The 26,174-nt window shown below is 56.9% G+C and overlaps 11 protein-coding genes across 11 annotated transcripts; 5 read left to right on the top strand and 6 right to left on the bottom strand.

Annotated features, from left to right (window-relative positions):
• Positions 1-424: 424 nt before the first annotated feature.
• Positions 425-1,517, top strand: N657DRAFT_641758 (Fes1-domain-containing protein). Its single transcript, XM_062792211.1, has 2 exons — positions 425-459; positions 537-1,517. Exon 2 carries the CDS (start codon positions 580-582, stop codon positions 1,297-1,299), a length of 720 nt encoding a protein of 239 aa, XP_062651507.1. The 5' UTR covers positions 425-459; positions 537-579; the 3' UTR covers positions 1,300-1,517.
• Positions 1,518-1,526: 9 nt separating this feature from the next.
• Positions 1,527-2,758, bottom strand: N657DRAFT_565881 (ribosomal protein L5; the record flags this gene model as incomplete). The annotated part of the gene is made up of 4 exons (XM_062788388.1): positions 1,527-1,652; positions 1,707-1,795; positions 1,857-2,452; positions 2,514-2,758. 4 exons carry the CDS (start codon positions 2,756-2,758, stop codon positions 1,527-1,529), a joined length of 1,056 nt encoding a protein of 351 aa, XP_062651506.1.
• Positions 2,759-3,204: 446 nt separating this feature from the next.
• On the bottom strand, positions 3,205-5,183 carry N657DRAFT_653879 (P-loop containing nucleoside triphosphate hydrolase protein; the record flags this gene model as incomplete). The annotated part of the gene is made up of 2 exons (XM_062794455.1): positions 3,205-4,145; positions 4,196-5,183. The coding sequence occupies 2 exons, from the start codon at positions 5,181-5,183 to the stop codon at positions 3,205-3,207; spliced, it is 1,929 nt and encodes a 642-aa protein (XP_062651505.1).
• Positions 5,184-5,668: 485 nt separating this feature from the next.
• On the top strand, positions 5,669-7,168 carry N657DRAFT_641756 (Low temperature viability protein). Its single transcript, XM_062792210.1, has one exon. The coding sequence runs from the start codon at positions 5,911-5,913 to the stop codon at positions 7,066-7,068; it is 1,158 nt and encodes a 385-aa protein (XP_062651504.1). The 5' UTR covers positions 5,669-5,910; the 3' UTR covers positions 7,069-7,168.
• Positions 6,999-9,444, bottom strand: N657DRAFT_641755 (PLP-dependent transferase). The gene is made up of 3 exons (XM_062792209.1): positions 9,000-9,444; positions 8,351-8,942; positions 6,999-8,300 (listed from the first exon to the last, which is right to left on the bottom strand). Exons 1-3 carry the CDS (start codon positions 9,184-9,186, stop codon positions 7,166-7,168), a joined length of 1,914 nt encoding a protein of 637 aa, XP_062651503.1. The 5' UTR covers positions 9,187-9,444; the 3' UTR covers positions 6,999-7,165.
• A 1,508-nt stretch (positions 9,445-10,952) lies between these two features.
• N657DRAFT_631496 (uncharacterized protein) lies at positions 10,953-12,029 on the top strand (the record flags this gene model as incomplete). The annotated part of the gene is made up of 3 exons (XM_062791060.1): positions 10,953-11,140; positions 11,271-11,375; positions 11,591-12,029. 3 exons carry the CDS (start codon positions 10,953-10,955, stop codon positions 12,027-12,029), a joined length of 732 nt encoding a protein of 243 aa, XP_062651502.1.
• Positions 12,030-12,545: 516 nt separating this feature from the next.
• Positions 12,546-13,943, bottom strand: N657DRAFT_653876 (FAD/NAD(P)-binding domain-containing protein; the record flags this gene model as incomplete). The annotated part of the gene is made up of 1 exon (XM_062794454.1): positions 12,546-13,943. One exon carries the CDS (start codon positions 13,941-13,943, stop codon positions 12,546-12,548), a length of 1,398 nt encoding a protein of 465 aa, XP_062651501.1.
• Positions 13,944-14,405: 462 nt separating this feature from the next.
• Positions 14,406-19,056, top strand: N657DRAFT_687950 (uncharacterized protein). Its single transcript, XM_062796913.1, has 2 exons — positions 14,406-15,064; positions 15,119-19,056. The coding sequence occupies exons 1-2, from the start codon at positions 14,678-14,680 to the stop codon at positions 18,668-18,670; spliced, it is 3,939 nt and encodes a 1,312-aa protein (XP_062651500.1). The 5' UTR covers positions 14,406-14,677; the 3' UTR covers positions 18,671-19,056.
• A 1,207-nt stretch (positions 19,057-20,263) lies between these two features.
• N657DRAFT_224429 (uncharacterized protein) lies at positions 20,264-22,412 on the bottom strand. Its single transcript, XM_062786296.1, has 3 exons — positions 21,685-22,412; positions 21,251-21,576; positions 20,264-21,185 (listed from the first exon to the last, which is right to left on the bottom strand). Exons 1-3 carry the CDS (start codon positions 22,183-22,185, stop codon positions 20,309-20,311), a joined length of 1,704 nt encoding a protein of 567 aa, XP_062651499.1. The 5' UTR covers positions 22,186-22,412; the 3' UTR covers positions 20,264-20,308.
• Positions 22,413-22,427: 15 nt separating this feature from the next.
• N657DRAFT_558868 (uncharacterized protein) lies at positions 22,428-22,877 on the bottom strand (the record flags this gene model as incomplete). The annotated part of the gene is made up of 1 exon (XM_062787967.1): positions 22,428-22,877. A coding segment is annotated over one exon (450 nt), but the record flags the coding sequence as incomplete, so codon positions are not given.
• A 2,153-nt stretch (positions 22,878-25,030) lies between these two features.
• Positions 25,031-26,135, top strand: N657DRAFT_641745 (uncharacterized protein). The gene has a single exon (XM_062792208.1). The coding sequence runs from the start codon at positions 25,438-25,440 to the stop codon at positions 25,933-25,935; it is 498 nt and encodes a 165-aa protein (XP_062651497.1). The 5' UTR covers positions 25,031-25,437; the 3' UTR covers positions 25,936-26,135.
• The last annotated feature ends 39 nt before the right edge of the window (positions 26,136-26,174 follow it).

The raw sequence follows: 26,174 nt of genomic DNA, 5'->3' as shown, positions 1-26,174 counted from the left end.
TCCCTGAAGACTGACTCTTAGAGTTAGTCCATAGCATGCCCGACCGCATTCAAGCAGTTATCGCGGCAAATGGGCTCTATACTAAATATTGAAGTAACTGCAGTATGGACTGGAATGCCTCGATTGCAATGTTGGGAGAAGGGATGGTGGTACATGCGAGATACCCCTGTCCGTACCGGACCCACTGCTGTTATTTCAGCCCCGTACCTTCGTATGGCTTCAGCAACAGCGGAGATGATGATAGGTACCTATGTATTTCTCTGGTTCACATAGCACGGCGTTAGCTTTTCTCGGACAGAACTTTCGTGAACATTCGCGACGCCAAGACCACGATCGCGACTCTTTTTGATCGCGGCAGGCAAAGAGTGTGGTTCGCAAATCTATGGATACAACCAGCCTTACTGGTCCGCTTGATCGTGAACCCCATGAAAACAAAGCAAAGAAATTGACTACAACCGAGTACGTCTGCCATATCTGCACATTTTCCATCCATTGTCCGGACTTTCAAAACATTGTTAACGACGGGAACATCACAGTTCTGAAACTTACCAAGATTGTCGAGGTTACGACCCCTCCAATATGGACAGAAACCTCAACAACCTCCTCAAATGGAGCATCGAGAACTCGACGCTCTCCTCAGCAGCCGCCGTCCCCGACGGCGCAACGGGCATAGCAACCCACTCCACCGACGGTACCACCACCAACCCCTCCTCCGCATCCTCAGCGCCCGCCGGAACAACAGGGAGTCAGCTCAACCCCGAGATCCTCCAAGCTCTCTTCGGCGGGCCCTCAGAAGCCGAGCTGATGCGCGCCGCCATGGAAGTCATTACGGACGCGGACGCCAGCCTCGAGACCAAGCTGGTGGCGTTTGACAACTTCGAGCAGCTCATCGAGTCACTCGACAACGCGAACAACCTCGAGCCCCTCTCCCTCTGGACGCCGCTGCTCTCCCTGCTGTCGCACGAGGAGCGGGAGCTGCGGCGCATGGCGGCGTGGTGCGTGGGCACGGCGGTACAGAATAACGTGCGGACGCAGGAGCGACTGCTCGCCATGGGTGGCGTGCCCAAGCTGGTTGGGCTGGCGACGAGCGCGGATGAGCACGAGGCCGTGAGGAGGAAGGCTATTTATGCGCTGAGCTCGGCTGTCAGGAACTACCAGCCTGCTATGGACGTCGCGTCCGAGGAGTTGAGGAAGGCCGGGCATGACCATGGGCAGGGGGACAGGGTGGACGCGGGGGATATGGATGCGGTGGATGGCGTTATTGGGTGGTTGCGGGACAAGGTCAATGCCGAGATTTGAGGTTTTGAGTATAGAGAGGGTGGCTTTTGATGCATCGATGCGTTATTGGGTTGGGTTCTATCGGCACATAGACATGATCTGGGCATGGCGTCTGCGGGAAGGCAAATATAGAGGAAGAAAAGGATAAGGTCGTCTATATTCTGACACACTTCCCCGGATGTTACAAGTATACACAGATGATAACAAGTATACACCGATGATATTGTACAAGCGAAGCGGTATCGACTCTAGTTCCGGACCTCCCCGTAAAACGGCACGCCAAAGGCCTGCAGCAGCAGCCGCGCTTGCCTGTCCGAGGTTGCCGACGTCTTGATAAACACCCTGCAGCCGGGAAGCATCTTGGCCGGGTACAACTGCAACCTCATTAATGAAACCACGCAAAAGAAAGACAATTCGAATCAACTCACCCAAGCATTAGCCTCGACCTCCGGGAACAGCCTCACCTCCTCCGGCGTAAGACCAAACGAGAGATTGCCCGAGCTGTCACCGGTCGTAGCTATCCCACGCCGTCAGCACCCCACTCCCAGCCTGACCCTTTTTACCGGGGGCTAACTCACCCGAAATCCCCATCCAGTCCTTGATCCTCGGAAACACCAAATGCACACACCGATCCAAAAACTCATACGCCGCGTTGCCGTACACGGTCGTCTTGACACCAGCCCGGTCGCCAATTTTGATTCCCCACTGCACGACGTTGGTCTTGGTCTTGGTAATCTCGGGCGTCGTGCCCGTCAGCGCCAGCAGCACGCTGCGCGCCACCAGCAGGTGGTTCGGGTCTTTGATGGCGTCGGGCACGTAGCTGGCGATGGTGATCTCCTTCAGTTCGGGGATGTTGTTGAAAGTGATGTCGCGCTCGACCAGCGGCAGCACCGGATTGCCGCGCGGCCCGCGCAGCGCGCGGTTCTTGTGGTAGGGGGACGAGCCGTCCCAGCCGCGGAGCCGGTCGGCCGCTTCCTTCTTGGGCGTACCCGGCGGGACGTGCGTGTAGGCGAGCGTCATGAGGTCCGACGCGATGGTCGAGTGGTAGGTCTGCTTGAGGCGAGGGAGGTTGAAGGGGCCCGGGACGAAATCGCGCGCGATCGGGTCCGAGGAGGGAGGGGACTGGACCGGGTGGAGCGGACCGCGGTTGTACTTGGGGGGGTGGTACTGGTATCTAGGAAAGGGAGTTAGTGGTGTTTGGGAGCGACTGGCAGCTGAGAGTGGTGGCGGCTTACCTTCCGCTAGGAAGCGCAAATTTCCTGTCTTTCGCACGCTTCCATGGCCTGAACTGCTTCTTCTCTTCCTCGCTCAATTGTGGCGCCGTGAGCGTTGAGTCTTCAAGGTCGTTGAGCACTGGCGCCGCGGCCTCGGCGGCTTGTGACGAGGCACATCGTACCGGGATAGCTGTGTATGTCTGGCGTGCTAATTGGGACACAGGAAGGTTGCGAGCCGGCCTCGACAACCCTCGGAGGTTCGCCATGGTGATACGCGGACAGGACTGGGGGAATCGATATACGGAGTTTCGGCCAGAACTGCGACGGTTCAAGATCACAAGGGGAAATTTTCTGGGTCAAGAAGCTGCTGCAGACAGAGGGTGCGGGGTTAGGGTTGACTGTGAGTGGTCCCTCAGACCGTTAGCTAAACATTCAACTGAGAACGGTGAGCTACTGTGTAGCAAGAAATGCACTTCTCCATTCTGGGGTGGAATACCATGCGCTCGATCACTCATGTCCCTATATTGCTTGACTATTCATACTGTTGGCTCAGCACATCCCAACTAGGTCACATTGAGGGCTAGTGGAGGATGCGAGCAAGTCACGACCATGCCATTGACCCATCTACTTTTGAAACGCCAAGAGACCGATATCAACCGATATACGGATGTGACCGTCCAATTATTCCTAAACCTTACAACTTGTGTCCATATCAATCATCCTCGTCCGCCCTGCTTCCCTTGAACTTCCTAGCCTTCTGGCCGCCCTTGAAGTGCTTCTTACCAGACGCGATCTGCACATCCTTCGGGTCGATGCCCTTCTCCAGCGCAATCATGGTCCGCAGCTTCCGCCCGCTCAGCTGCTTCCCCGCAATCTCGGCCTTGCCCTGCTCCGAGTACTTGTAGTTGAACGGCCTCGACAGGTGGCCAGCACTGCCCTGGCCAGCCTTGAAGAAGGCCTTGTCAAGTCTTTCCGACTTGAGTCCCCGCGGGAGCGGGGCCATTTCGGACAGAACCGAGCCACTATCGTCGCCTTCGACCGACAACTCCTCCATGGCCGCTGCAAGGACCGCCCGCCGCTTGGCCGGGAGCTGGGAGATGTCGTAGAGCTCACGGTTGAACTCCTGCGGATCAGAGACGCCCGGCGGCGGCTCGACCCAGAGCAGCTTGCCGTTGACGTAGTCTTTGAGGACGTACCTCGCGGCGCGGGACTGGTCCGGTTGACCAAGGCCTTGCGTCATGAAGCCTCTGTGGCGGGCATACGCGCTGAGCAGCTCCTCGCCGGTGGGAATTCCGGTGCCCCCTTCTTCTAGAGGACGAGTGCGTATTTGAATACCATATATGGCCTCAAGGAATGCTTGCGGAATCCTCCGGGCGACAAGTGTAGCCGGGCCGCTGTATTCGCGCAGTTGGTCGATGGGCAGAACACCGTTGCAGACAAGCTCGGCCTTGGTGCTGGCGAAGTTGGGGAAGACCAAACCAGGGCAATCGCAAAGAATGACCTTGTCGCTGAGGTGTATTGTCTGAAAATGCTTCGTTTTGCCTGGAGTTGAGGAAACGGAGACCTTCTTGGCTCCGATGAGCGCGTTGATGGTCGAGGATTTGCCGACATTGGGATAGCCGACTAAGCCGACCTGGAGCTTCCGGTCCGGCCCTATTCAAATCAGCACAAGAAAATCCGATCTTTGTCAGACAATCACTCACCGGCGTCTTCTGGTGCATAGTGAAGGAGCATACTCTCCAATTCATCAACTGACAGAATCCTGGTATCTGCCTCACCGCTTGCCTCCACTTGTTCATGATCCGCACCTTGAGATCCATCCTGGCGCTCTGCATCCAACCCGCCCTTCAACGGTGCGCCTCTCCCGCTGGCGCCGGCCTCTTTCTCTTCCTCGCTCTCGGAGTCCCCGGCCTCAAGCATTTCCTTGGCCAGTTGGGCCGAGAAAAACCGATACGCAATGCCGGCGCCCTTGAGATAGTTCGCCCACGCTTTCCTTTGCTTGTAGGTCATCATATCGGCCTTGTTGATGAGGAGCAGGTTCTGCTTCTTTGGGTGGACGTCCTTGACATATGCCTCAAGGTCCTCGGACCGGAACATCAGAGGATTCCTTGCATCGACGATCTGTACCACCACATCGGACCGTTCGATGACTCGCCAGAGCTGCCGCCATACTTCAAGGTTTCGCTCGAATGGCGTCATCAACAAATCCTGTGTCTCCTGGAGCTCGGCGAGGCCCTTTCGCCACTCCAAGAAGCTGTCGCGCTCGAAACGGTCGAGCTCCTCGCGCGTAGTTGACGCATCCCAATGCGGCCGCCTCGGCACCGTGAGGCGCGCCTTGTGCTCCCTCTGCTTCCCAAGCACGTCTCTCTCCTCGGCCGCAGAGAGTAGGTAAGGGTTCCGCTGGTCGGTGTGAATGATCTTGACGTTGTTCATCTTCTCGGCCGTGAAGTCAGTGCCGGCCAGCTCGGCGGTGGCCAGGAACTCGTCGAGAGCTCCCTGCTCGGTGACGGAGCGCATCTTGACCCATCCTGCCTCCTCTCTGTCGTTGGTGATGTACTCCTCGCCGGTCGCGTGGTCGACGCGGGTGACTGCGCCGACCCGTTTCCGGTCGCCGCCCTTGCCCTTGCCGAACCGGTCCTTCATCAGCTGGTTGCCCAGGCCGACCGACTTCTTTGACTTTGCGAGCACCATCTTGGAAACCTAACCCTGTAGGCTAGATTTTCTGTAAACTGCGTTGTTGAAGCACTTTCCCAGTGCTTAGTCGTGGAGGAAAACCAGCACCGGTTACTGTGTCACAGGGCAGGCGGGGTGTCTTGGGGACCTTGCTGATAAATGGAGGGGCAAATTTGCGGCGTCTGATCTTGTGGTCGTACGAGTACATCTGGCGTCATTGCTTAGCATGGCGGTAGTCTTGTCTTTAGCATCATCGCCACCCAAAGGAGCACAATTTGGTTCTTGGGTACCTATGGATGCACTAGCAGATCATATCTTATGCCATTGCTCATTCCGTGGTCAAAACTGAATCAAACGCAAACTCTTGCTGCTTGACTGAAGTGGTATCTTAAGCCGTAATACTCAGTACGGATACTAGGTATTCGATAAGATAACGAAATTCTACCCCACCAAAATTTTCCAGATTGGAGCAACCTGGGAGTGCCATCTGGCGGAGTTCATGCCAGGGGAAGCAGCACGCACTAGGGGCACATTCTCCTCTGTCCAACAACCACCCTCGACACCAAAGTGCCCTCTGAGTGCTATTCAAGATGCCGAAGGGGAAGTGGATGTACGTAGTCTCTGGCCAACTTTAAGTCACTTACTTAGTTGACCCGCCTGCAGCAACAAAAAGACGGCGACGCACTTCACGCTCGTGTACCGCCCTCAAAATGATCCCCTCATCCACGACGAGTCGGCGCCGGCCATGGTGCTCGCCCCGACTCAGCCCGCCAACAAGTCCACCAAGGGCCGTGGCCTGAGCGACCTCGCCTCGGAGCTGGGGTCCGACGCGCTCAGCATCCGCGACAACGAGGGCGAGGCGGCCAATTACGGCATCTACTACGACGACACCGAGTACGACTACATGCAGCACCTGCGGGACCTGGGCCAGGGGTCGGGCGAGGCCGTGTTTGTCGAGGCCAAACCCGTGGGCAACAAGGGCAAGGCCAAGCAGCATCAGCCGCTCGAGGACGCCCTGCGCCAGCTGGACCTGCAGAACCAGACCGAGGACCTGGCTCTCGACAACGACATTCTACCCAACAAAAACCTGCAGCGACTGACGTACCAGGCGCAGCAGGACGTGCCTGACGCGATCGCGGGTTTCCAGCCGGACATGGACCCGCGGCTGCGGGAGGTTCTTGAGGCGCTGGAGGACGACGCCTATGTGGACGACGAAGGCGGCGAGGATATCTTCCAGGAGCTGGCCAAGGACGGGGAGGAGTTGGGTCTGCACGAGTTTGAGGAGGTATATGATGAATTTGAGGAGGAGGATGAGGGGTGGGAGTCAGATCGCACCGTCAAGGCAACTGGGGGAGAGGCAAAGGACGAGGAGGCGCCGCAGCTCACAGACACGAACAAAGCGCAGCCTGGGGAGAGTGCCGTGTCAGAAGACTGGATGGAGGAATTCAAAAAGTTCAAGAGCGACCAGAAGGCGGAAAAGAAGCCCCGGGCAGCAGCAGCACCGTCCGAGTTGCAATCATCAATATGGACGACGACAACAAACGGCGGGCGGAGGAAGACGAGGAAAGGTGCCATGACGAACCCCTCGACATACTCGATGACGTCCTCTTCTCTGGTGAGGACCGAGCAGCTGGGCATCCTGGACGCGCGGTTCGAGAAGATCGAGGAGGAGTACAATGCCGACATGGACGACTTGGGCTCCGTGTCTGCTGTATCAACCATGTCGACAGTGCAAGGGCCGACGCGGCAAGACTTTGACGGCTTGCTGGACGAGTTCCTTGGTGACTACTCGATGTTCGGGAAGAAGCGGGTCAAGAAGGGCAAGTGGAAGAACGGGATAGAGCAGTTTGACGAGATCAGGAGAGAACTGGGCCCCCCAAAAATTCCTGCAAAGTACAAGTAGGTATGGATATGATCGCAAGTACCTGAATATCCGTCATGACGACTACAGTTCAGATTGTTCACATCTCGCTTCGCTCAAATGACCAGACACGTGGACTTCAGCATCCCATATACCAACCCAATCTGCTCACATCCTCCCCAACCGCCTGCACCTCCCCATCCGCCCCGAGCTCTCCCAACAACTTCTCCACGACCCTTAAATCCCTCACCTTCCAGAATTCCTGCACCCCGTGCACGAACCTCTCGGCGGCGCGATCCACGTTCTCCTCGGCCTCGGCCGCAAAGCAAATCCGATAGTACTTCCACCCTTCCTCTTTCCGAATTTTCTCATTCGCGCTAAACATGCTCCCCGTCGTGACCAGCACGCGGAAAGGCTTGGTCGTCAGCCACACCATCAACGCGGCCGACAGGACCGGTCCGTTCAGCACAGGGAACCTGGGGTTCGGCAAGGGAACGAGCCACAGTGGGTGGGTCTCAAGGTGGGCGCGCAGCCAGATGAACATACCCCCTCGGGGCCAGGAGTAAGTGAACAGTTTGGTCTGGGACACGGCGAGGGGGGACCATTCCGAGGTGGAGGACGGGTGTAGGGGGGAGGCGGAGACGAGGGTTGACCCGTCGTCGAGGATGCGGCACATGCGCACCATGCGCCGCTCGTAGGATCCGCGCAGGCCGGCCAGCCAGCGGACGAAGCCCGAGGTGTCCCAGCCAGTGAAGGATTTTGGGTTTGTGGAGGAGGAGGGAGAGGAGAAGAGGCGGGAGAAGGTGGATTTGGCGAGCTGGTTCTGCGCGGAGGATCCCAGGACGAGCTCCGAGATGAGGCCCTGCACGAAGCCTGAGGGTTGCTGGGTCGTGGACTCGGTGATGCGCTCGAAGCGCTCGATGAAGGCGGGTTGGGCGGTGATCCAGCCCAGGCGGCAGCCCGGCGCGACGGTTTTGGAGAAGGTGTCGAGGCGGACGACGCGGCCGTCCGTGTCGAGAGAGAGGAAGGATGGTGCGAGCGAGCCGAGGAAGGGATAGCCCGATGAGGACCGGTTGGGGGTGAGTGTTGGCGGTTGTGAGGCGGGGGGAAGGGGTTGGCCGCGGGACTTGGCTTCTTCGGTGGCGGCCGAGGGGAATTGCAAATACCAGTAGGGCTCGTCCTCGACGATGATGACGTCAAATCTGCTGCAGACGGCATAAATTTCCTTCTTGCGCTCAACCGACAGGACGATGCCGGTGGGATTGTGGCCAAGTCTGGGTCTGTCAGCGACAGCTTCGCTGTCTCAAGAGGGATGGCATCTTACGTGACGGTGTACATCAAATTCGGTCTTTTCCCCTTGGACGAATCCCAGTTGGCGAGGACATCTTCAAGTCCACCAGGGCCCTTCACTGCCATGCCGGAAGCGTCTGATTTCACCGGGACGATTTGGACGCCAAAGGGCTGGGACTGACTGAGGACGTTACTGTAGACGAAGTGCTCACACAGGAGGCCGGGGCGTTGGCTGATGTCATTGACGCCCTTGGTCCACTGGTCGACAAGCAGGCTCAGCGTCTTGGAAAAGCCGTCGGTCGAGCCGCAAGTCATAATAACTTCGGGCCCATCGCGGTAGGGTGTGTCTGGGTGCAGATTCTCGCGGGTGAACTGACGCACCCACGAGTGCAGGGGGGGGTAACCCTGGGCAAGACCGTACTGCAAAGCCGTGGAGAGGTCGATCTTCTTCAACGGGTCGGTCTCGTGCAGCGTCTTTGGTACGGCAAGATGGTTGGCCGCAGCGGGATCTGATGAGGCCGAGGCAGCAGGCTCGCCAGGATGGTTGGGCGAAGGAGTCCAGCGCTCTGGCTTGGCTGCCTGGGCTTCCAGCGTATCGAAGGGGAAGAACTGAACATTGGGTAGTCCTAGACGTCATGTCAGTGAGAGTCAACAGAGGGATAATACGGTACATGAGAACTCACCGCCGGCAATGTTCAAAATGCCCGGGATCTGGAAGAACTTGTAAGCCTGCTTGATTTGGGAGGGCAATCGCCGCTTCGTGACGACCGAGTAGTGGTGGCTCAAATCCAGTGGAGGGGGCTTGTCATGGCGGTCCATCCCGGCGCCTTGGTGGGAGACTGCGATCTTCTTGTTGTTGATGGAGTCCATGTTGGTGGTGGTCCCGCCGTAGTGGTAGCGAAAATGCGACTTTAGGTGAAATCGAAATGTGTACCAAACATTGACCGTCCAGCATTCAGAAGATTGCTGGTAGCGAGAGCAATTCGATGATGGGGACTGCGAGCTCCGGACAGTGACAGCAACAATCTGTTAACTGTTGGGATCGAACAAGGCTGAGATAAGAAAGCCATGCTTATAAATCGGCTAGGTCCCGGGGGCAATACGCAGCTCTGCCGTTTTTGGGCCCGGGAAAGGATCATGGAGGTCATGATGAACCCACTCAACCCCCCCAACTGGTAGTAGCGGGTATTAGTCTCCGAGACTGCCGGCTCGGCACCCACACCGGTCTCCCTAACAACGTCCGACGGAATCCGGCTGTGGTCTGTGGGAACCATCGAGTCAGAACATACTTTACCGAGTGGGATTGTCTTGTTTCTCTTCCTATGGGTATCTCTGATGTAGCACGAGACATGGGCTGGTGTGAACGCTGATGGTCCTGGTTTGGGATCAGGGCATCCGGGTATTGTACGACGGTAGGTAAGTTAAGTTACGGATTGTTGTCAAGCAAACTACCTTGTGCTAGAGTGCATCGTTTTTGATCTGATGGCTCGGACCAGGGCCTCACCATCTCGACAGACAATGGTGCTCGTTCGACCTTAGCTATCCGGAACTCCATCCGCAACTTCACAAAACCCGCCACAAGCCCAGGACGCTCCCTTGTCGAAGAAGCGTCATTTGTCTCCTCGAATGCGAAGCGTGAAAGAATCAACAGCGACCCGAAGATGACCGTTCGTCTTGACGAGCTATGTCTAGTTTTTGCTGAACCTACCATTGTGGTTCGAGAGCACGAAACTTAACCATTGCATTTCAGTCTCCCTTCACAGTCTGGGAGGAGGCCCAAGGCTGAGCCTATGGACATTCATAACAGAGCTAGAGGGATATCAAGGATGGGTGCACTTGACCAGCACTCGGCATGCAACCATCGCTGATGGCACGGGTTTCCAAATCAACGCCTGACGCAAGTCTGGTAATCGTGGCATACCATGAAATGGGGATTGCCACGCGTTTGCTCAACAAACAACAACCGAGGCCTACAGCCGCGGCTTCCGCCGTTTGTATCACAAGACGCAAATGGATCGTGCAAACACTTGCAGCCCTCTTTCTAGCCTAGGTAAGAAGCCCGCTCTCTCAGTTGGTCGCCACACCATTCCCAGGTATTTTTCTACTAGTCGCCCTCGGAAGACGAAAACAAGCTGGCGCAGGCGTACCCTGAATACACACAACGTGTCGGCCGACTACGCCGGCCCGCCGCAGAGGTCGAAACAAACTCTTCAGGATGCCCAGTCTCGCGCGGGCGAGCGCCCTCCGCCAAGGAGCATTGCGTTGAGACAATCCTGCCTGCAGTTCAAACTCCGGCTCTTGGCAACCCCAGATTCCAGGGGACGTGATGCTAATCGCGCCTATGTGTCGTCATCATTCGTCCCCTCATCCTACGCTCCATGTCTTTGACCGCTCTGTGACCTGACCAAGATCATGGTTGACGATCTGCGTCTCGAGACTCACCATCGGGGCACGACATGATGCTTCGGGCCGTTAGCCCCAGAACCGAATGACCGCTGTCATGGCTGTTGGATGACGAGCAGGGCGACGTACTCTTGCTGCTATTGTACCACCAAGAGGACGAGAAAGGCGGCACGGCCGAAGATGTCATCAGGGAGGGGATGGTGATGATTGTCAAGGAGCCATATTTGAAGACCATGTCCGACGGCGATTACGTGCTCCGTGTTGACCAACTCGGCGACATAGTCTTCCTGTCCGAGGATGACGATCGAATCCCCGGTTGCTGGCGACGGGAACAGGCAAAGAAAGGCAACAACGCTATGGACTTGAAGACGAGAGGAAACGCCTGCTTCCCCGCGTCAAAATTCCGGGTCGCCATCGAATCGTAAGCCTTAGGTGAACCAACTACCGTCGCAGTGATGTAGATGCTCGTTACCATGGCAGATACACTCGAGCCCTTGCTTGCTCCCCGATCGAAGAAGAGGCTCAAGCCATCAGGCTTAACCGCTCGCTAGTTATCTCAGGACCAAGCAATTCGATGCTGCGCTTGCCGACGCCGAGTCCGCAACGAGCACCCCCATGCCGTCCGAGAAAGCCTTCTTCCGCAAAGCCCAGGCCCTGTACAGCCTCTAGAGATTCCGAGGTTGCTGCGAAGTCCTCAAGGACTTGCGACTGACTTTTCCCAACAACACTGCCGGGAAGGACCTACTCAACCAAGCCATCAAACGACTCGCAGAGCAAACGCACGGCAAGTATGACTTCAAGCAAAAGCACGCCCAAGCAGCCAAACTCCGCCCGCCGCACCTTGACCTTGCCACGTATATCGGTCCGGTAGAAGTTCGATCATGCGGCTGCCGCGGGCGCGGGCTCTTCACGACCAAGGTGATCAAGACGGGTATTCTTTTTTGTGCGAAGGGGCATTCGCCCACGCATTTGTCGACGGCGAGCGGAGTGGCGGAGGTGGCAGTAATATGACCATCCGGATCGACCCGGAAGCCGAAACGGCTGTTAAGCTGGCGCTGGGGCGGCTGGCGCCGCTTGAATATGAGATTGAGGACGGGGCTGTGCCGGGTGCGAGCGCCGCGACTGTGGTTGTCCGGAAATGGGGATCGTTCGTGGACAGTGTTGTTGACTGTTGGATGTTGCTGCGCGATGCGTATCGGTTGGTGGCGCCTGACCTCGCGGCTCCGGCGGAAAGGTACGCGAGGATTGCGTACAGGACTTGCTTTGGCGAGGACGACACGTTTGATGTGACGTACGATAACCCGAATTGAGTTGAGCGGAGGACTTTAGAGACCGCAGGAACAGCCTGATCAAGGCTCATGCAAATAGCGTAGGTCTATGGTGCAGTCATATGCCTGGTATCATCTTCATAGGCCTTACGGCGCTACCCTCTCCCCTGAAGAAAACGATAACATTTCATTTGAGTGCCGTCCGTACGGAGGTACTGTGTGTTACTCAACCCCGTAAGGGGACCACCATTCGCATCAGGTAGGCACAAACTGGCGAGGATCTGCGAGCGAGCCCTTTGTGTGCGAAAGCGAAGGCGTCATGCCCAACACGGCGAATTCCTTGCAAGTTCACTCTCGAGGTGGCCAACGGTCTCGCTTTGTCAGGACCCAATGATGACTGACGAACGCCGTTACAAGGTGTTGTTGAATTGCGCCGATCAAGCGGCTCAGCCGCCACCAGCCGATGTGAGACATGCATGCGGCTCGGCGGAACCCCCGGTCAAAGCTCGCTCCACCCCGGGCCAGACAGTCACGTCTCGCCGTTGATTGGTGTCGGACTTAGCACTCGTGTTGGTCGGGCAAGTATTCGAAGCCGAGCTCTGCAAGCGTTGTAGCCCTCCGCCCGTCCATCTCGAACCTCAACTTGGCCTTTGCGTAGATCCGCCTCTGCCAAACCAGCTCAGGGTCCCAATACGGTGGTATCTTCCCTGGTGTTCCCGACCGCACAATCCACTCATGGACCGAGTTGATGTACTCGGCATCACCACCTTCGGGCCAGACATGAAACTTCGAACCCCGCCTCTCCACTTCCTCCTGCTCCCATTTCCTCATCTCTTCGACGGAGGGAAGGGGCAGTAGATTCGCCCACGTCCGCGAGAACACGGCCGCCTGGCTCTCGGAGAGCGGGAATGGCACCACCTTGATGGGCAACCTGGTGAAAACCAGAGTTGGATGGTCGATGTGGAAGATATGCTTGTACAAGCCGCGCACTCGACGCCCATCCGTCACCACGGATGGCTTGAGGGATCGGAGAAAGGGAAAGGAGAACAGATAGCCGGTCGCGAAGATCACAGCGTCGATGTTTTTCTCGACGCGGCCGTCCTGGAACCGGATGCCCCGTCCTTCGGTGAGGAACTCATCAATGAGCGAAACCTCTTCAGCGCCGCAGAATGTCAGATTCTCGTCTGATGTGGGAGATTGCACCGACAGAAGAAGCGGTTTTTGGCAAACCGGGCTGATTTGCGCGGCAATGTCGAGCCCCGAGGCCGCGTTGCCGACGACGACCACCTTCTTGTTGGTGAAAGGTTCCGGTGTTCGGTAGTGCTTCGAGTGAGAGATGACTGTAGGATGCGCCTCGTGGAACTTTCGGATTCCCTTTGCATCGGGAATGTAAACGGCGGAGTAATGACCCGAGGCCACAACGACAGCGTCGTATGTCGCGCTCTTTAATTCCCCAGTTTGGAGGCTTTTTGCGTCCACATCCCACCGATCTTTCCCTTCCACCACTCTCAAGCGAATGTCCCTGACTTGGGTCGAGAACCGGATGAAATGCCGGATGTCTCTGGCGTATTCAACTACATAGTCCTGGATGTGTTGTCGAGACGGGAAAATTAGCGTATCATTGGGGATCTGACAGTCCGAGTACCCCATCAACGCGCGGGGAATGTTGGTGTGCAAAACCTCGTACATGGGCGAGGGAAAGACGGGATCCTCCTCGCCATGGGATACCAGAGGAGGGTCTGGAGGACAGTCGGCTGTCACTTGGGGCACGCGGACTGTCGCGGAAGGCTTCGGACTGTAATACCATACACCGCCCACTTCTGCCTGCTGTTCAAATATGTCGACTGTTTGGAATGCATTCTGAGCGAGCAGGTACTTGGCGGCTGCAAGGCCGCATGGCCCAGCACCAACGATGGCAATGCTTTTGATGTCGAAGCGGGTGTGTTGGGATTCCATTGTAGAAATTAGAAAAAGGATGTGTATATGCAGAACCTCGAAGAAACACAGAGTGCCTGTAGCCGGAAAAGAAAGTAACAACTGACAGTAAGGAATGACCGACAAATGCTCAGTCAAATCGATTTCCCATTATAGTCCGCTAGTTAATTAGTGTTAAGGTAAGAGAGCTTGCATTTAAGGTACCGTACTTGCCAAGGTCCCGCTTTGTTTATTATACATACCGGTGATACCTAAACTAGATACTCCGGAGGATGACTTTAACAGCATGGTTTATGGAGTAGAGATGACAACAAGCCGATCTCTTTTCTCTCTTTACCCTAGTTTAACGCTATCGCATATTTCCTTTTCGGAATCTGTTTAATGAGTCTTTGATGCTCCCGTCATGTAATTTTTTTTGACCAATTTGGAGCTTGAGCGTAAGCCTTTCACCGCCTTCTCTTTATGGCCCAACCAAGCGCCGCACTTCCCCATCGCGTCGTCGCCGTCATGTTGGGGTTGGAGCTTGTCGCGCTTTCTGGAGCCGATCTGTTCGCAAACATAGCAACCACCTTTCACCTCAAAATAAATAACCGAGGTAGTGCGAGCTGGTGACCTCCAATCTCTGGAAAGACCTTTCGTTTTTTTCCTTTTCCCTACCATTTCCAGCGAGACTGGCAAATGTTGTAGAATCTCAGCACACTTTCCGCGGTCCCGATCCAATGACATAGCTGCTCTCTCCCTGCGCTCGATGCAAAATGGCGGCGGTCAACGGCGACAGCGCTGCCATGCTGGCGTCGAAAATTCAGACGCCAATTGCGCAACTCAATCCTGAGTTGCCTGACCAGGCATCGCGCGCTGTTCGTGGAGAGATTACCATTACATGGCCCTACAACTCGGTCACCAAGAGGCTCGCCTTCCTCATCGCGGAACCCGACGTACGTCTTCGTCGCGCCAAAGGACAAATACGAATAGAGCTCCAGGGCCCTAGTGCGAAAACCGCTTCTGAATTGGGTCTGGGAGCCGGCGATGAACTGCTGTTCAGCTTGGATGGTGCCGAGTGGTCCAAGGATGAGTCCCCGGGTCGCATTCCCGGTGCGAGGGTCGAATGGCAATTGCAATTCGATCAGAACCTCAACCTCCAGGTTTGCGCGCAAGGCCGGGTCACTCATAGCCGGCATGTTCTAACCATTTCCTAGGTCAAGTTCGGTGAATCGGGCGAAGTAAAACACATCAACATTGACCATCCCGCGCCAGAGCTGCCAGACGGCCAGGTGGCTGATGCGCCGATGGCAGCTACTCCTGACCCAGAGCCGAGCGTCCCCGAAATCCCGACCACGGTTCGCAAAATATCAGATCTCCCGCTGGATGAATATCCCTCACCTGCCTTTGTCAAACGGGCTCGGCTTTCGTATGGGACTCTGTTCGAGGGCGGTTTCGACATCTTTGAGGAAGACGGTGGGATCAAGCGCAAAGGCCGCAAGAGAACCAGATTTGGGCGCGACAGCGGTGCATGGCGCTACAGCAGCCAGTCACCAAACCGTGAGCCGACCTCACCTGGTCCGGACGCAATGGAGGAGGATGTGCCTAGAGATGCGTCTCCCCAACCGTCACCGAAACCCCAGATGATGGACGAGGGCTGCCAGACAGTCGAGGTCGATATGCAGCAGGCTCCGGATATTGTCGATGCCGTTCTCTCGCAGTTGGAGACGACGCCGACACCGGCCCCTCCACAACACTCGGCTGGCGCTGTGGGAGAAGAGAGGACCACGATTCGTGGGGCTGATAGGGTATCCGTCAGCTCTGTCCCTGAAGAGGAGCCAAATCCTGGGGTCTCAACGCAGAGACTTGCTCCATTCCAGGACGAACCCCCCTCGACGTCAGGATCGGATCCTGACTTACAACGGCGCGAGCGTTCTCCGTCGAAATCTGTAAAGGAGGGACCGGCCGCGGCGCAGCCGTCCACAACCGTTCTACGAACAAGTCCTCCATCTAAAAGTGCCAGCGGGACTGTCGCAAGCACCCTGTCTGGCCCAAAGTCGTTGAGCTCCAGCTTCTTGTCCTTTGGCGCGAGTGCGCCCGCCCGAGTACAGTCGTCCCTGAGCCTATCAGATCAGGTCAGGTTCAGCTTTTCCCACATCCCGCAAACTGCACGTTCTCCGTCTCCGGCAGTACCTGAACCTGCTCCGGAGCCAGATCACCACGAGCAGGACCGGTATCCGGCATCCTATCTTGACGACGCTCCAGCCCCAGCCAAGTTCGCCGATATGAACACCTACCTCAATGCGGCAGATGAGGATAATGAAATGGTGGTACACGGCCAAACTGTGCCTCCACACCCACCTGCAGTCGAGCGCTTTGCTGACGGCCAGTGGGAGATGTTGACGCAACCCTCGCAGTACAACCTCTTGGAGGGCGGTCATTTCGACACGGATGCCCTGGAAGAAAGGGCGAGGGTCATGGCCGGACAGGCGTCGCTCCATGCATACACAGTGACTCCTGACAGGGCGCCAGACGGCTTTGCCAGCTACGGCCATAAAGATGTGTCCGAGAGACATCAGGGGAACTCCTCACGCCAAGCACCCCTGCATGAAGACGAGTCGCTTGTAGAGCATAAGGACACAGTCAGTGGCGACGAGATTGACGTTGACGAGGAGGAGGACGAAGATGTGAAGTCTGATGAGTATGCATATGGAGAACAGATCGAGGAGGGAGATTATGACCAGCGCAATTATGAGAACTACTCAGACGACGAGGAAGGCCTCTCGGAAGAGGATGACGAGGTCGAGATGGAAGCAGAAGAACGTTACGGCAATGGAGAGATGTACGATGAAGATGGCGAGGGCGAAGAGTGGGACGAGGAAGGAGACTACGAGAGCGATGAGGACGATTATGACGAGGAGGATGAAGAAATGGAAGGCTATCACCTTGGGAAACCTGCTGCGCCAGCGCCGTCGGGTGAGCCTGTCGTCATCAGCCTCCTCTCAGACTCCGAGGACGAGGACGAGCCTTCCCCCGCCCCAAGGAAATTCGAGCCTGTTCCTCAGCCAGCACCAGACCGCGAGACTCGAGCCATTGGAGCCGAAAGCGTGTCAGATGTTGCTGCGAGCGTTGCTGCAGACGAGCTCCTTCCGGATGCAGAGGCGCCTTTACCGACCATCCAGACGCCCGTCCAACAGGAGGCGGACAGACCATCGACCGCTGCACAAGAACCGACCGTAGCGCAGCCGCCCCAGGAGGTACTTGACGCGGCCGAGGGCGAACCCGAGACCGCCCATGCAGAGGCTGAGGACCAGGAGAAACCGGCAGACAAAACTGACAATGCGGCCGCCGCCGCTGACAAGACCGAGGCCGACCTCTTGGCCGAGGCACGGAAACATGCCCAGGAGCCGACCAAGTCATCAACCGACGCGACCGCGCCGCCGGCGGAGCCCCAGCAGGCAACTGATGACGACCTCCGGATCGATGGCAAAAGCCCTGACCAATTGCAGATTGTTCGATCTCCCAAGTTAGCGACAGCTGACGCTCAAGACGGCGTCATCCCGACTAACCTGCCTACCGTTGTGAGATTCGACGAGGGCGTGTCTGAGGATAAGCCAGTTCTGCTGTCTTCTCAGATAGAAGACATGGGGAAGCAGGGAGCGGGCGAAATCGGCGAGTCTCTTGAGCAAATGCGGGAGACGGAGATAATCCAGCGACACAGAAGTCCAGCAGCAGACGACGTTGAGGACGAAACGATGATTATGGAACAGCTCACACAAGAACAACAGAACGCAGAAGCAGAGGGTCAAATGCGCAGCCACTCCCCTTCTCCTGATATCAGCGTCCACCTCGCCCGGCAGGCCGTAGCAGCCAAGCGCCATAAGAAGGCGCCCGAACCGAATCGAACCAGCCCCATAATCACCCGCGCTCGCTCAAGCAGCCTCCGATCGGACGCGACGCGCCACACCCCCGAGCGAGAGGAAGACGAGAGCGTGAACCTGGCGAGAGCAGCCCTCGCGTCGCCTTCCAAGCGCGAAGACGAAGAAGACAACTGCGTCAGTCTCGCGAGAGCAGCCCTTGCCTCACCGTCTAAGCACGGTGCCGTCGTCTTCGACGGCATCGCAACGACCGGCCACCACCCTACTACCCAAACAATCACCTCCCTCAGAGCAGACCTCACCAAGCGCCTGCGCATCGACCTGCCGGAATGCATTCCGCTCAAGTCACTCGCCAAACACGTCGACAAGTTCTCCAACGCCATCGCCGTCGTCACCTCCCAGCCGACGCAACCGACGCGTGCCAAGGGCGGACCCCGCGAGTACTTCATGTCGTTCCATGTCACAGACCCGTCGGCGGCGCCGTCGGCCATGGTCGAGGTCCAGCTGTATCGGCCGCACAAGGACTCGCTGCCGGCGGTGAAGCCGGGGGATGTGGTGCTCCTGCAGCGGTTTCAGGTCAAGGCGCTGAGCAAGAAGGGGTGGGGGCTCAGGACGGGCGTGGAAAGCGCGTGGGCTGTATGGGACGGAGGCCATGGAGATGGGATTGGGGATGTGGATGCGGATGCGGATGGGGGGAGTCAGGCTGCGGCTGCTGCTGCTGCTGCGCCGCAAATCAGGGGGCCGCCTGTTGAGGACTGGGAGGGGTATGTGGAGTATGTGAGGATGTTGCGGGAGTGGTTTGTGTTGGTCATGGGGGATGAGGGCTTGAGAGGGAAGTTGGAGAGGGCGGATCGGAAACTAGTGGAGGCGGGCGGCGGCGGTGGGAGGTGAGATGATTTTTTGTGGGCAGGAATGGATGTTCCTGTCTACCTCTCCGGGGAAGAGGATCAATCTTTGGAGGCGTTCGTTGATCATGGCGGTGGCATCATTTAGCATTTAGCAGGTCGTGGCATCCGGAACGGCTGGGCGACATGGCTGGTACTTGACTGGTTCGACGGGTGCTGGATGGCTCGCAGCGTACGTAGTGCGGGAGATGGTCGTCGATTTGCAATCTAGCTAGCTGGCAAGATGAAAATCAGGGACTGCTCTTCCTGACCATTTGGGTGGAAGCGGGACTGGAGCCTGTACAAGTACAATCCAACCCTGGTTTGTTTGCCAGTGGATGACCTGAGGAAGGTAAACAGGACAGAATGTAAGGCTTGTAACATTATACGCTCAAACTTTTTGCCCTGTCTTCCTTCTCTATGCTTTTCTGTCTTACTCTTTCTTTCATAGCGGACTTCTGGCCATTGAGAATAGCACAATCTCCTGTTTTCTGCTTGTTCCCTGATTCTCTGTTTTCATACTTTCCTTGTTTACTTCACTTTCTCAATTCCTCTGTTCATACTTCTTCTTTTTCCTAATCTCACTTCCTAGGTTATCTTCTTTTACCCCCTGTTCTGACGAGGCTCTGGCTCGTGATTTCACACAGCTATCGTCTTGAGTCTGGTACCTGTACAGAATAATGTCAACCGAGAGCAAGATGGCTTGCCTACGAGCTCCCGTCGAGAGAGGTGGGCAACGGCGAGTTTGCTCTCAAGGCTGTACAGAGAGTAGCAAACCCTCAACCACGACGGGTATTGATGGAGTGGTCATCCCGCCGCTCTGGGTCATGTCATGTCCCACGACAAGGCTACCTACCTACTGGCCCCCAAAGACATCCGTGTCCAGCAAACCGGAATGTGTTCTTTGCCACGGCAACTTGCACGGGCACAGTATCCTGGTGTATACCGGGACATTGCTCGTTCTTATAAAGTTATTGATTGGGACGATGCTAAATACTTTAACCCCCTGGGTTCCAGGTCTGGTCAGCGGACGACGCCGATTATCAGGCCCCGTATGACAACGAGGAGCAGCGCAGGAGGTCATGCTGAGAATTATGTCATGTGAGATGAGGATGATAGGAGACATTAGGTATGAGAACACAGCAACGTCTGTCATGGAACGCCTGTCACTGGCAACGATAGATCTCCCGCATGGAAGGAGTGTGAAATGCAACTCAAACTGCGTTGCCATTGGAATCGAATGTCACTCCTTATGACATACTGAACTAAGCTACTTCCCTAGTAGAGCAACTCATCTTTAGTCTAAGCGAAAACCATACCCCATATCCGTATTTTACCCCTCGTAGTGCCCGTACCATCGACAGCACGCTGCGTGGGTCCCACGCATCCCAATGCAATGTCCGTCCCAGCCCAAGCCCCATGCGCAATCGCGGGCCGGGCAGTACCGTCCAAGCCCCAGACAAACCTACCAATCCACAAGCCGGGGAATCATCAACGAAAAGGTCAAGGTGATGGCCGTATCGGCCCACACGTAAGCGGTCCGGCTGGCTTTTGAACAGGAGAAAGCAAAGTGCAGAAGCCATTCATGACCGACAAACGAAGCAACGTCACTCCAGCGAACGATGCCCTTGCAGGTGCGTCATATTCAGAGCTGGGGGTCGTAGATCCGGGCCTTGATGTACTTGTCAAGCGCCGGGTCTCCCCACTCCTCCCACTCGAGCCACTGCTCCTCAGGCAGCTGGCTGACGCCGTCGCGCCGCGCGGCCTTCATGACCTCACGGGCGACGATGAGGCTAGCCTCGCGGACGCGCTCGATCCGCGGGTAGATAAGTCCCTTATGAATCTCCTCTGCGTTGAGCGAGCCGGCCAGGGCAGCAGCCGACGTGTAGATCATGTTGTCCGTCACGCGGCTGGCCTTGGAGAGAATGGCGCCGAGGCCGATACCCGGGAACACATAGACGTTGTTGCCTTGGTTGGGATAGTACGTGACGGCGTGGTCACTGGTCTTGACAGTAAACTGGGAGAAGGGCGAGCCGGAGGCGAAGATGACGGTCCCGTCGGTCCACGCCACGGCCTGTTCGAACGTGCATTCGGCCTTGGTCAGAGGATTGCTGAGAGGGAACAGGATGGGCCTGCGGCCGAGACCGCCAGCATCGACGGACGCCTTGAGCGCCCGCACCACAGACTCGGTGAAGACGCCATGGGTGGCCGTCAGGCCGACCAGGGCGGTCGGCTTGACATACTCAATGACCTCCTCAAGAGAGCGGAACTGGTGGCCGTTGTTGTCCGTCCGAGCAAAGTACTTCTTGTGCTCGGCGAGCTTATCGCCGCGGTCCTTGGTGACGAGGCCCTTGGTGTCGACGAGCCAGAACTTGTCCTTAGCGGCCTGCTCTGACAGACCGCGCTTGGTGTAGTACTCGACCAGCTGCTTCGCGACACCGACTCCGGCAGAGCCGGCGCCCATAAACACGAGGCGCTGTTCCTCGACTGGAACGCCGGAAAGGTTCACGGCTCCAATGTAGCTGCAAATGCGGGTCAGACAAGGGGTCCAACAGGCGTGTGGGGCCTCTGCCGGATGAACTCTTACCCGCCAAGGACAACGGCACCTGTGCCTTGGATATCGTCATTGAAGCACTTGTAGTTGTTCCGGTACCGGTCGAGATAATTGAAGGCCTTCTCGCTCTCGAAATCCTCAAACTGCACAACCATCTCAGGATAGACCTCGGCAGCGGCCTGCATGAACTCGTCCATGAACTCCTGCTGCTCGGCAATCGGGACGCGCTTGGCGCGCAAGCCGAGGTAGAGCGGGTCTTTGAGATTCGCTTCGTTGGCAGTGCCGCAGTCGAGCACGATGGGAAGCGTCTTGTCCGGATGAATACCGGCAGCCGCCGTGTACAGGGCCAGCTTGCCAATCTAATGCATGCACATTAGCCGTTAGCCGCGAACCGACGTGCTGGGACTCCCACCGGGCCGCCGGCAGCCACCCTCGGAGGTCACCTGGCTTTGCCGAGGCCAACTTACCGGAATGCCCACGCCATTTATGCCAAGATCGCCCAGGCCGAGAATGCGAGAACCGTCCGTCACAACACAGATCTCGGGGTTGGGGTAGGGCCAATTCCTTAGAATTGTCTTCAGGGATTTGCGCTGCTTGATGGAGATGTAGAGCGCCTCGGGGCGCGTGTACAGAGTCGAGTACTGCAGGCAGACATCGCCAATGGTGGGCGTGTACACGATTGGCATCAGCTCCTTGGAGTGGTCGATAAGCAGGCGGTAGAAGAGGTCAACGTTCTGGCTCTTGAGGTTCGACAAGTACAGGTACTTGTCGATATTCGTCTGCCGTGTCCGGATCATCTTGAGCGCGCGCTCGCACTGCCTGTCGTTGCCCTCCAGGACATGCGGGATGAGGCCAGTCAGGTTCTTGGCGATGCGCTGTTCCGGTGTGAAGGACAGGCCTTCAGGCGGAGGAGAGCAGTTAGCTGCCAGTGCACGCAATCGGGACAGAGCTCGAGAACTGGACGACATGGTGAAGGAGACAAAGCGGAAACGCTCAATGGTGGTAGAGTATGATCTAGATGCAGGTACAACTGATGCGGGTTGTCCGCCAGCAATACATCCAAAGAGAGCAATGACGTGCCAGTCCGTCTGAAGTGTGGGTGGTGACGCTGCTATCCAAACGATTGGGACGGAGGAGGGGTCCTTATAAAGACCAAGATCGGACGGAGCAGAGGGATTACTGGGGACGCGGGGACCGAGTTGGCTGACTCACCCTTATTCCACATGGGCTCGTTGAGCACCTGGTAGCCGAGGGCCTGGCTCTGGCTGATGTACTCAGTGGTGGCATATTGGTGGACCTGGCCGTATGTCTTCTGGCAGTACCCACGGAGGGTGTCGAGGTTGGCCATTTTCATGGCTTCTTGGATGGCGGTAATATCGACCGACGACATTGGGTTGGCAGCTGAGATTCTGCGTGTTGACGAGATGGACATGCGCTTGGAGCTAGATATAGACGAGGGTGACGAGCGTGCAGATGCCACCGAGGATGGGGAGATGGACCGAGGCGTTGAGATGTCGGAGCTAGATGTGGTGCTGTGCGCATACGACGCCATTGCATGTGTAAGGGACGGGAAAGAGAAGAAGGAGAGAGGGAGCCGGACGCGGAGAACAAGAGTGTAAATCCACGGGGCGAGCTCGAGGCAGGGCTGGACTAGGTGTAGAAGGAGGGTCCGCTGCGGCGTGAGTCTAGCGCTGGCTGTATTATTAGAATTACGACGGCCGGGGCCAGCAGAAGAATTTCCCTCCTTGGAAGTGGCAGCAGCACTGATAGCAGTCCGGGCCACCAGAGCCTTTGTCAACAAAAGAGACAGTTGCAGTGTCCGCCCAACGCGCTTGTTGCTGAGAGCGAGGCGGTTTAAGACCTTTTGCGCGCTGATTGCACCAGACGCAAGCAGCGTCCATTTCGCTGCACGCTTGCCCATGTCCAGACGAGAAAGCGCTGAAGACTCGCTGGTGAGGATGGGCGATGCGACAGAGGCCTGTCTGATGGTTTTGGGTTTTCGTTGCACGTTTCAAGGGCCGTTAAGGCGTCAAGGGGCGGCTTTGCCGATACGCGCCTCCCTCAGAGCTCCGTTGGGTCGCGAAATGCAATAAGAAAAAGTGGAAAGTCGAGGCCGCCTTGTCCACGCATGGCAGGGAGTGATATGTAGAGTACAGATACGAAGACAGAGACGTTTGGGAGTCACTCTTTCCCGCTACTGGCGAATTTGCGCTGTCGAGCACTTACACAGAGGTACCTTCCGCAACAGGGTACACGATCCCTGAGGCAAAGCCTGAGAGTCACGGTCACCGAGCTGACATCCCGGGTGGGACCGGAGTGGATTCCCGAAGCGGGCCTTGGAGCCATAGACTGCGAAATTGCACAGCGACCATGTTTCTCGCTTTTCCCGTCAAGTCGTCAGATTTTGATCATTTTGTTGAGATACGGTTGGTTGAGCTGACCATTCTGAGATTGCTGATGTCGACCGTTCACCGCCGTGCCGTTGTGCGACGTTAGACGTTCCCGATCCTGTGCGGCGCAAGAAGAGCTGCAATGCGTCTGTCTCAGAGCTCCAGCACCCAAGACCCATGTGAAGTCTGCCAAGGTCCCACAGACAGGCCAAGGTACAGAGCCATGCCGCTGTCCCCAACGTTATCAGTACTCATCGAGTACTCACTGACTACAGTGTGTTGGACACGATCGAGTGAGCCCGGCGATGATAACACGGCAGCGGACATCCCCATGTTCCATCTGTTTGTATCTCTCATCCATTGTCAGTTGGCGTCAGTCACGGGACACATTGATTTTTCTCCAGGGCCCGGGGGTAAGCTCAGTCCCCTGAGGCTCAGGTATCCATATTGCCATTTGCCCAATCAGACATCAGAAATTGGAAAGCTTATTCCCTCTTTGGGCTAAGACAGCGGTTCCGCATTCCGATCCCGATCCGTCGTCCATACAGATATCGCTTTGAACACCGAACCTCTCCCTTGCCTGCGACAAGGAGCAATAGGGCACGCGCACTACACTAAGGGGCTTCCTGCTTGATTATTACCTAATGATTGTGTGCTGTATTGTACACGTGCGAATGAGGCTGGGCGTCCCAATTGTTGACAGAGCGCCTTAAGCTTCCAGCTTCATAGAATCAAATCTCGGGACACGGCACGGGCGTTGTCGACAGTTTCACTCGTACTGTGCATGGGAGCGAGGCCCGGGAAATTCCCGATCTTATGACCAATGCTGTGCGCCCGGAATCGTGCTCCGTCCTCACAAAGTAGGAACTTAATACCGGCTACAGATGAAGCCTGCAAAGAGAAACGGGAAAGATGGATGCATCTTTCGATGTTCGAGAAGCGGGTCTTCCCGATTGCCATGCCGCGCTGGGCCTCGACCCACAACCCGACAAAAAACCCGCTCGACCCATAGAATGGGGCATTGGGCGTCGGTGGACCTGACATAAAAAGTGGAAACCAGGGGCATGGCTGGGGAAAAGGCACGCGATGCATCAATCGGCCAGCCATTTCCCCCCGATTTCTTCCGACTCATGCCAGGGTCTGACACCGTTTCGTCGCATCGAACAGAGTCCCAATTTCTCCTTCGGAAGAACCCCGGACATTGCCTGGGGAAAGCGAAACCTTCCAGAAGCCATTACCCTGCCAGATGAAACAGGTCACATCCGCGTCTGATGTGCCCTTGTCTGCTGGGCGGCCTCTGCCTAGCAATTGGCCGAGTTACCGTCCGAACCTCGACATGGCACACCGGGACGACATGCCAAGTTCCAACTCGTCTTGGGAAATGTCTGGAGTGGTCCCTGACTCATGCGCCCGCCGTCTTCACGCCGCCCAAGAGAGCTTCGAGAGGTTGGGAGAATATGCGGCATCTCCAGCGCTGGATCGATATTCATGATCGAGTGGTTTCGATTGCGGTCTTGGGGAAAGGTCTGCTCTTCCGGGTAAGATTGGAATTTGCACAGAACTGACTCACTGGGACCTTCTGCGCATCCAGCGGTGCTCGAGTGCGCGTAGGACAGCTCTGGTGCATCATCCAACTGTTATGGTCTGATTTTCTCGCTGCCGTCTGCGAGCCTTGGCATCTGTGAGCTGATCCTTGGTGCTTCTCAGTGCTGGCCCGGAAGCTTGTGGAGCTCGCTCAGAAAAATAGAAGCGGTTTGGCCAGCGGCAAACGGCCTCGCACTCCTGGCGCCATTCTCACCCCACGCCGGCCGGGCGGTCGGACTGTCGGTTATGCCCCGGAGCACCTCCACCATCTCCCCGCGCCGCCGTTCGCTACCTCGTTCCGAGCATCGGACTCCCGCGGGACACCTCGGATGCACCTGCCAACGGGCTTGCATTTGGAATGGTGGCATCTGCAGACCGTGTCGCAGACCTGATGAGTCCCAAACGAGTAACACCTCGAGATCTCCCTCCCTGGCGCCAATGTACCCCATCGCGCTAACTCACATGCACCGCGAGGCTTCCCCGGACCCGCAATCCCCAGAGAAGCCAAGACCCGGACTGCTGGGCTTGCCCGGCCCTGCATGCTCCACACCTCCCGCGGCGTTCTCGAACCTCACCGGCCCCCGTCTTTACATAAAACGGCGGTCAGCCCAGCAGCTCCAGCAAGCCACACCCGGATTCGGGGTCGAGCATGACGGAAGGCCAAGCAAAACCGATCTTCCCCTTCTTTTGCCGATGGCCATATACGAAATGGCCGCCCTTTTTTTGCACCACATACATGCATAAAAGAGAGGGGTGAGCATGACGATCGCAAGCAGTTCCCTATGGAGTTGGCCCAGCACGTTGGAGTGGTGGGCAGTTAATTTCTTCATACCAGGTCAGTGGCCACTGACCGAGGAAGACACGACAGCTGCGGGCACCTTTTACCTCGGCCTTCATGCAACCTTGCTTCATATGAGAGGAGAAGACACGGAACCCAAGCCATCGTCAGCACCATGAGTCGTTGCTGAGGCTCAAGACGGGTG

Source organism: Parathielavia appendiculata, assembly GCF_033297405.1.
Source record: "Parathielavia appendiculata strain CBS 731.68 unplaced genomic scaffold N657scaffold_2, whole genome shotgun sequence".
In the NCBI taxonomy this organism is placed as follows: domain Eukaryota; kingdom Fungi; phylum Ascomycota; class Sordariomycetes; order Sordariales; family Chaetomiaceae; genus Parathielavia; species Parathielavia appendiculata.
Note: the sequence above shows the minus strand (reverse complement) of the source record. Positions and strands in the feature narration are given on the sequence as shown.

Coding starts and splice junctions, on each gene's coding strand:
- N657DRAFT_641758 (XM_062792211.1), top strand. CDS start 580: ATGGACAGAAACCTCAACAACCTCCTCAAATGGAGCATCGAGAACTCG.
- N657DRAFT_687950 (XM_062796913.1), top strand. CDS start 14,678: ATGGCGGCGGTCAACGGCGACAGCGCTGCCATGCTGGCGTCGAAAATT. Junction 15,065..15,118: donor ATCAGAACCTCAACCTCCAG/GTTTGCGCGCAA, acceptor ACCATTTCCTAG/GTCAAGTTCGGTGAATCGGG.
- N657DRAFT_641745 (XM_062792208.1), top strand. CDS start 25,438: ATGCCCCGGAGCACCTCCACCATCTCCCCGCGCCGCCGTTCGCTACCT.
- N657DRAFT_641755 (XM_062792209.1), bottom strand. CDS start 9,186: ATGGACTCCATCAACAACAAGAAGATCGCAGTCTCCCACCAAGGCGCC. Junction 8,943..8,999: donor CATTTTGAACATTGCCGGCG/GTGAGTTCTCAT, acceptor CATGACGTCTAG/GACTACCCAATGTTCAGTTC. Junction 8,301..8,350: donor AATTTGATGTACACCGTCAC/GTAAGATGCCAT, acceptor TGACAGACCCAG/ACTTGGCCACAATCCCACCG.
- N657DRAFT_641756 (XM_062792210.1), top strand. CDS start 5,911: ATGGTGCTCGCCCCGACTCAGCCCGCCAACAAGTCCACCAAGGGCCGT.
- N657DRAFT_224429 (XM_062786296.1), bottom strand. CDS start 22,185: ATGTCGTCCAGTTCTCGAGCTCTGTCCCGATTGCGTGCACTGGCAGCT. Junction 21,577..21,684: donor TAAATGGCGTGGGCATTCCG/GTAAGTTGGCCT, acceptor TGCATGCATTAG/ATTGGCAAGCTGGCCCTGTA. Junction 21,186..21,250: donor GGTGCCGTTGTCCTTGGCGG/GTAAGAGTTCAT, acceptor CCGCATTTGCAG/CTACATTGGAGCCGTGAACC.